This window comes from Macrobrachium nipponense, chromosome 4, assembly GCF_015104395.2.
Source record: "Macrobrachium nipponense isolate FS-2020 chromosome 4, ASM1510439v2, whole genome shotgun sequence".
Lineage (NCBI taxonomy): Eukaryota > Metazoa > Arthropoda > Malacostraca > Decapoda > Palaemonidae > Macrobrachium > Macrobrachium nipponense.
In genome coordinates, this window is record NC_061100.1 from 47,086,760 (window position 1) to 47,095,506 (window position 8,747).

The following is an 8,747-nucleotide window of genomic DNA, read 5'->3' on the forward strand; positions in this document are numbered from 1 at the left end:
GAACCATTTCTGTAGAGTCAAGTTTTGACCGAAGGTTGAAATTTTTGCACTTATCGTTATTTATATGAAAATATTTCAAAACTGATAAAAGCTACAATCATGAGTATTTTTTTGTTGTATTTTACATAAAATTGCGCACATTTTCATATATAATACTTCATGTAAAGGATAATTTAAAATGGTGCAAAAATTATGTCAAAGTGACGAAATAATTTCCGAGATGTGTCACTGATACTTTTTAGTGCGATAAGAAAGAAATTCGCGCTTGCGCGCCTGCGTAGCGATTGTAAACAAAACAACGCCTTGATCCGTGAACTCCCAGCATCACCCAAGGCGCGTGATACAAAAGTTTTAGGCTGGTAGGCCTATAAGTATTTTTCCGCGAATTTTTAAAAAAACTTTTTTGAGCCGACGTATGATACGTCCAATCAGCATACGGGAGACATTTTGACTCGACGTTTAATACGTCCAATCGGCGTAAGAGGGTTAAGGGACGCAGGCGCCAAGAGCCTGGGAAGCTCCAGGATCTTAGCAGGATCCAGGCTAGCAGCAGGCGTCCTACTCCTGCCAAGCGCCCTCAAGCGGAAGCAGGTACTTCGCCTTACAAGACCCACATTGGAAGTAGACACGGTTCCCCTTCCAAGCATTCTGCTAAGGAGAAAAGCGCCTCTCCTACCAGGAGTCCTTCTTCTAGGAAGCTTTCTTCTCCAGCTGCTACGTTGGAGGAGGTTTCAGAGGAGGAATCCCCTAAAGACGCTGGCGTCTCAGACTATAAGAGACTCGCAGCGCTACTGCTTCAGGAGTTCGGTCTCTTCGCCCAGCGGACCCTCCCTCCCCAGGATCGCTGCTTTCGAGCATTAAGCTGTCGAAGTCCCCCTCCTTCGTCAGGATGCGCCCTACCCTTTCTATGAGGAAAGTGTTTAAGGGCTTAGAGAGCTGGCTTCTTTCTTAAGAAGGAAGCAGGGAAGACGGTTTTTTCCTGCCCTCCGTCCAAGCTTGCAGGAAAGCCAGGTATCTGGTATGACACCAAAGAGGTCATGGGACTGGGTCTTCCTTCGTCAGCCGATGCGGATTTTTCATCGCTAGTGGACTCTTCAAGAAGGGGCTTGCTACTGTCGGCGAAGACTTCTTGGGGGATGTGTGAGATGGACCATCTCCTCAAGGGCCTGTTTCGCACCTTAGAAGTTTTCAACTTCATGTATTGGTCCCTAGGAGCTCTGGCCAAGAGAGCTCAGGACCCAGACTTCGTAAATATGGACGAATTAGCCAGCGTCTTGTCCTGTTTGGACAAAGCTGTAATGGACGGTTCCACAGAGATTGCGTCCCTCTTCAGATCAGGCATTCTTAAGAAGAGGGCAGTTTACAGCTCCTTCCTGGCTAAGTCTGTTTCTCCTCTCCAGAGATCTGCCCTTCTGTATTCGCCCCTGTCGAGCCACCTTTTCCCGCAGGAGACAGTTAAGGACATCTCTAGGTCCTTCTCTGAGAAGGCCACTCAGGATCTTTTGGCCCAATCGGCCAAAAGATTGAAACCTGCGGTCCCGATGACCAAGAGGGAGAAGATTCCCTTCCAACAGCCCTTTCGAGGAAGGACTGCTCCTAGAGCCTCTCTTAGGAGCAGAAAGCCAGAGAAGAGAGGGAGATCTTTGAGAAGATCTTTCTCAAAAACCCAGTGAGACAAGAGTCCTCCAGACTACAGTAGGTGCCAGACTTTTAAAGTTTTCCAAAGTCTGGGCACAGAGAGGGGCAGACGCCTGGTCCCTCTCTATCCTTGAGAGAGGATACCTAATCCCCTTCAGGGAGAAACCTCCCTTGACGACAACTCCAAGGGAGTTAACAGCAAGATACAGAGATCCTGTACGGAACCAAGCCCTTCTACAGTTGGCAGAGCAGATGCTGGACAAGGAGGCCATAGAAAGGGTACAAGAGCTCCATTCCCCCGGGTTTTACAACCGGGCTTTTTTTAGTGCCAAAAACCTCAGGAGGGTAGAGACCAGTCTTGGATGTGAGCGCGCTGAACTTATTCGTAATAAAGACAAAGTTCGCGATGGAGACAACATCCTCTGTCCTTGCAGCTCTTCATCCAGGGGACTGGATGGTGTCTCTGGACCTTCAGGATGCGTATTTCCTTGTTCCAATTCACCCTTCATCCAGGAAGTACCTCAGGTTCATGGTACAAGGGAAGGTGTTTCAGTTTCGTGCTCTGTGCTTCGGGCATTCGACAGCCCTGCAAATGTTCACGGACCTAATGAAAATGTAGCACATTGGCTACATTTGGAGGGAGTAAGGATCTCATTGTATCTGGACGACTGGTTGATTCGTGCCCAGTCAAAAGACTGCTGTCTGGAGGACTTGACTCTGACGTTGAAGCTAGCCCAGTCCTTAGGACTGTTAGTAAACCTCGAGAAGTCCCAGATGATTCCCCAGCAAAGCATTGTCTATCTGGGGATTCTGATGGATTCTCGGGGTTTTCAAGCGTTTCCATTCCCGGAAAGACGAGAGCTCTGCTAACAGAAAGTGGCAGCTTTCCTAGAGAAAGAACAATGTTCCGCGAGGGATTGGATGAGTCTTCTGGGGACCCTATCCTCGATGGAACAGTTCATTTTTTTATGAAGGCTTCACCTAAGACCTCTGCAGTTTTACCTAAGGGAGAATTGGGATCAGAAGTCCCAAAACCTATCGGACTCCTTCCATCTCTCAGAGAAGATAAAGGAGGATCTCTGTTGGTGGTTGGACCCAAACAGACTCAACCAAGGTGTGTCTCTTCATATACTGAGCCCTCGCCTAGTGTTATTTTCAGACGCCTCGGAGTTGGGCTGGGGAGCAACTCTAGGCGCGAGAGAAGTGTCAGGCACCTGGAGAGGGGAACAGGTGTCCTGGCACATCAACAAAAAGGAGTTGGCAGCGGTTCATCTGGCACTCCTTCACTTCGAGTCTCAGATCACGGGATCGGTGTTGCAAGTGAACTCCGACAATACCACAGCCCTAGCTTACATCAGAAACCAGGGAGGAACTCACTCCTTCTCCTTATATGAAAAAGCAAGGGAGTTGCTTCTATGGACCAAGGAGAGAAACATCACTCTCCTCACCAGGTTCATCCAAGGAGAAAGGAATGTGAGGGCAGATCTTCTGAGCAGAAGAGATCAAGTCCTTCCCACAGAATGGACTCTGCATCCAGAAGTGTGCAACAGACTTTGGAACCTCTGGGGAAGACCAAACCTAGACCTGTTTGCGACACATTGGAATGCGAGACTGGAGAACTACTGCTCTCCAATCTCAGACCCAAGGGCAGTAGCAGTAGACGGTCTGCTTCTAGACTGGTCGGGAATCGACGCGTACGCTTTTCCCCCATTCAAGATCTTAGGGGAAGTAGTGAGGAAGTTTGTCTCAGCGGAAGGAGCAAAACTAACACTCATCGGCCCGTTCTGGCCAACTCAAGATTGGTGCACAGAGGTACTGGAATGGATGATAGATTTTCCGAGGTCGCTTCCACTCAGGAGCGATCTTGTCAAACAGCCCCACTTCGACAGATACCACAAAAACCTCCCCGCTCTCAGTCTGACTGCCTTCAGACTATTGAAGGACTTGTCAGAGCGAGGGGTTTTTCACGCGGAGCTGCAAAGGCTATTGCAAGAGCCAGGAGATCCTTGACTTTACGCGTCTACCAGTCGAAGTGGGAGGTGTTTCGAAGATGGAGCAGTGCCCAGAAGGTATCCTCTTCCAGTACCTCTGGGACAGACAGCTGACTTCCTCCTTTACTTGAGAGAGAAGTGCAAGCTTGCTGTCTCCACAATTAAAGGTTATAGGAGTATGCTTTCCTCTGTCTTCAGGCATAGAGGCCTGAATATTGCAGAAGACAGAGATCTCCATGACCTAATCAGGTCTTTTGAAACCTCGAAGACCAAGACTGCTGCTAGACCACCCAGTTGGAACCTGGATGTGGTCCTGAGATTTTTTATGTCTAGCAAATTCGAACCTCCGCATACAGCCTTTTTCAGAGACTTGACCAGGAAGTCTCTGTTTCTCTTTGCTCTAGCCTCAGCCAAGAGGATAAGCGAACTGCAAGCTTTGGAAGGCACAGTTGGTTTCAAGAAGGACTCAGCAATCTGTTCCTTCAAACCCCTTTTCCTAGCAAAGAATGAGAACCCTTCTAAACCATGGCCAAGAACTTTCGAGCTTAAGGGACTGTCTTCGCTTGCAGGAAGAGAATTAGAGAGGACTCTGTGTCCAGTCAATCCTCAAATTCTACCTTGAGAGGAAGAAACAACTTGGAGGTAATGCGGAGAGTCTATGGTGCTCGGTTAGAGATCCGAAGAGAGCAATTTCTAAGAATGCCCAAGCTTTCTTCATCAAGGATGTAATTATATAAGCTCATGTATCCTGCCAAGACGAGCACCTCAAGCTCCTAAAAGTAAAAGCTCATGAGGTGAGAGCCATCGCTACCTCTTTGGCCTTTCACAAAAACTTAGTCTCTCCAGACTCTTGTCGAGTCTACCTACTGGAGGTGCAATTCAGTTTTTGCATCCCATTATTTGAGAGACGTTCGGGTGACTTATGATAAGTGCTTCTCTCTTGGAGCGTACGTATCTGCGGATTCGATGCTGGGACAGGGAGCTGAAGCTAATCCTATTTAGTTTAGTTTATGTTAGGTATTTTTAATGGTTGGTGATGTGTTTTTACGGTTGATTGGAAGAGGGTGTTGGAAGTGTACCCCTTTCAAATCTTAGTTTTAACAGTGTTAGTGTGGTCAGGTGGTCGGGATTGGCTGTTGTGCTCCTTGTTGTATTTTGGTACCTAAAGTTTTGTCATGTAAGAGGGTTAGTCCCCATTGATATGATACAGGTGAAGGCTCTGTCATGTAAGTGGGTCAGCCCCCATTAGCACGATCCAAGACAAGGCTCTGTCAAGTAAGTGGGCTAGCCCCCATTGACAAGATCCAGAAGGGCTATCAGTCACAGGTCTCATCCTCACTGAAGCTCTTGAGGCAAGCAGACTCATAGACAGTATCCATGAAGTCTTCTGCCCAATCAGGTAGGAACCAAGGTTTTTTTCTTTATACCTACAACATATGTTGTTTTCCTGTTTTTTATTATATTTAATATATAGCTGTCTCTTGCCCTCCGCCAAGGGTGCCAATCAGCTAAGTATATATCTGCCGGGGAAGTTGCATGTACAAAAATGATATTGTTAAGATACAAAAAAGTTTTGTACATACTTACCCGGCAAATATATACAATATAGGGCCCGCCCAGCCTCCCCTCAGGAGACAGGTGGAAGAGAAAATCTGATTAGAAAACGGGAATGGTTCCTAGTCCTGCCACCCAGCGGCGGGAGTGGGCTGATCACCTGACCTACCTGTCGCGTGTGCCGCGAGTTTTGAATTCTGTCGGGACGTCGGAGACTATAGCTAAGTATATATCTGCCGGGTAAGTATTTAAAAAACTTTATTCTATCATAACAATATCATTTTCACGCAATGTGATAGTTGTTACACCGTTCCACAGACTACGATGTATTTTACATAAGCATCCTCTAAACTCTATCATAACTCATTCTACTTACTTTTTTTGTGGAGCCCAAATACTATATCCCTGAAAATTAACGAAATCACAAATTTTTTCATAGAGCAAGATTCACCAATTATTATTGTTTTTAGAGCAAGATTCACTAATTATTATTGTTTTCATCTTCTTTTCATGACTAAATGCAATTTTAGGATAAACTCATTTACAAATTTTCAAATACTATGAATGTAAAGAGCAAAATTCTCTCTCTCTCTCTCTTCTCTCTTCTCTCTCTTCTCTCTCATCTTCTCTCTCTCTCTCTCTCTCTCTCATCTCTCTCTCGTCTCTCGCTCTCTCTCTCTCCTCTCTCTCTCTCTCTCTCTCTCTCTCTCTCTCTCTCTCTCTCTCTCTCTCTCTCTCTCTATCACTTACAGAAAAAAACTATTATTATTATCATAATAAAAGAACAAGATGGTTCCCGACATTTGTAGGTACGTGTGTAGCCATATTTTTATTCTTTCTGTGATTTACGAAACTGTGCTTCAATACAACTTTTATAGTTGACACGATGATTATCACATATTATAACAGTATACAAGAGAATATCTTATCACTATCGATGTTTCATTTCTTATCACCATAAAAATATTTAAAATAAAAAATTTCCTAATGTTATTCTCGAGCTAAGCTAGTCAACAGTTACTCTCGTCTTAAGCAGCTTTCTCAAGCTAGTCAACAGTTACTCTCGTCTTAAGCAGCTTTCTCAAGCTAGTCAACAGTTACTCTCGTCCTAAGCTGCTCTCTCAAGCTATTCAACAGTTACTAACATCCTAAGCTGCTCTCTCTCTCTCTCTCTCTCTCTCTCTCTCTCTCTCTCTCTCTCTCTCTCTCTCTCTCTCTCTCTCTCTCTCTCAATGAAATATAAATTACTGTGTCATAATATCATAAAATATCATGTACAAAGTTTAAAATAATAATAATTCCATTAATAAATTTGATTCTTTTAGCAACTAAATTGTTTTCCAAAATAATTCTTTCGGTAATAAACGTCCATCAGCTGATTCTAAATGTAAACAAAAGACAAAACTAGATTTTTATTGTTGTATTTTGCTGTTTATACGTTAATATTATAGTTGGGTGCTTGTAATCATTACAGTAAATCATGTTTTTTTATCATAAATATGTTCATTCACGAAATAGATATACTATGTACTTTTATTTTGGTGCAGCAGCCAATCATGAAAATGGAAAGGAATTGTTAGATAATATACTTTTGTTTGCTGATCTGATGAAGGGGAAATTAAAGATAGGAAAGAATTTATAAGAGATTTGTGACATTATAGACATTATAACTTGAACACACACAAACAAAGGAGACATAAAGTAAACAAGGAAGCCGTTTTGTTTTATGTTACTGAAGTGGCGTTCGAGCACATGCGTATGTAGGCTTCTAGCTGTAATGCATAGGCTAGTAGGCTATGTACAGTATACAGTAGTATGTATACTCCATATATTTTTAAGGCTAATGTAAAATAACTTTGAAACTGTCTTGAATTTGGTTTAAGGTGATAGTTGAAGACATATTTGGTGCTTGAACTAAAGTAGGCAGTTATAAACATTGGAATAGTGGTCTTGGGTGGGTGAATTATTAAAGTAGGCAGTTTAAAGCAATATTTGGGGGGGGGGGGGTACCAGGGTAACACGGGTATTTACTTATCACGGGGGTTTCTAGGCCCTATCCCCCGCTATCATCGAGGCCTTACTGTAGATGATTTCAGTTCTGAGTTTTTACATGTAGCAATGTTGGAACCTGTTTAACATATCAGATTGAAGGCAGACTTGAGTGTTTATAAGATCCATGGAATTGAACACCTGAATTTGTAGAAGGTAATTAAACCTATATTGTGCATATTACAAGCTCAAGGTGTATTTAACCAATATACTTGATTTGAGGTCTGTTGCTTTTTGTCAAGTAGAAACATTAATAATGGTATGTAAGGGTAAAATTTTTTTACATGAAAAGCTTTTACTTGATATCCTAAACGTTCCTCAGTTATATTGCAATTACTAATGTTATTGTTGCCTTACAGGTTCTAATATCGTCAGCTGCATTATTATTAACTGTTTGGACATTGTTGGTTCCCAGGAGTTTCAACAACCTCATAATGACTAAACCACCATTGAATAAGTATGTGGTTCGTAAACAGTGAGTTCTTGTTTATTTCATAGTTTCTTATTCAGAAATTCAGAGCCCTTAATTTGCCAGAGTTTCATCTGTTTGACTACTGTTTAAAACAAGATTGTAAACAAAATTGGGCTATGTATAATTGCCATTAGTGGTTGATGTGGGCATTCTGAAAAATTTCTGGGATGAAAAATTAATATACTGAAGTGATTTTCTTTAAATTGAGAAAAGTGGTTAGTTTCCTTTGATGTAATAATTTAATTACCGATCCCATTTCAAGAGAAGTAAGACTGGCTTGGAGGGTTTTTACTTGAGTGATTGGGCCAAGAGTAAGTTTTTGACAGCTATGTGGGGAACAGTTGAGAAGTAAAACACACGGCAGTACTCATATGGTTTGAAGGGACAAGGGGAAGAATCTTTAGTACTGTACCGAGTTTGTAGCTCTACATATTAGACCATACTACTAACTTTCGTCTCTCTTCTTCAGTAGAGGGTTCTTAACTAGTACATCCCCTTATACTGTGTGTGTGTGTGTGTGTGTGTGTGTATCTATATATATATATATATATATATATATATATATATATATATGTGTGTGTGTGTCTATATATATAATATATATATATATACAGTCAGCACCATTTGTACTGAGAAAAGAGAAATTAGCTTGCAGAAAAAATAAATTTAATTCATAAAAATAAAAAAAAAAATACTTTAACACTTATGCCGTTATTGCTACTTCGTGATTGGGAAGTCCTTGGACTTGATGACCTTTTGGAGTCGCTGAGGAAGACTATCAGCCAAGTTCTGACAGTGGGCAAGGGGTATTTCTCCCCAGAACTTCCTTATTGCAATCTCAACCTTGGGGATTGTCGACATATCCTCCTTACGAAGGAGGCGTTTCAAGATTCCCTAAAGGTTTTCTGTGGGGGACAGATCAGGTGATTGGCCAGGCCAGTCATGCATAAATTCAACCTCGTTGTCAGAGAGCCACCTTTTGGATGCCCTTGAGGTGTGGCAAGGGGCGCCGTCCTGCTGAAGGGTCTCACAGCCAGTTTTGG

General features: G+C 42.8%; 1 protein-coding gene across 1 annotated transcript in view; it reads left to right on the forward strand.

The window, feature by feature from the left end:
- LOC135210909 (transmembrane protein 201 homolog) overlaps positions 1–8,747 on the forward strand; it is a 132,414-nt gene that overhangs the window by 95,585 nt on the left and 28,082 nt on the right. Inside the window, 1 exon segment of the mRNA XM_064243860.1 lies at positions 7,592–7,707. Within this exon segment, the coding sequence (XP_064099930.1) occupies positions 7,592–7,707 (116 nt within the window).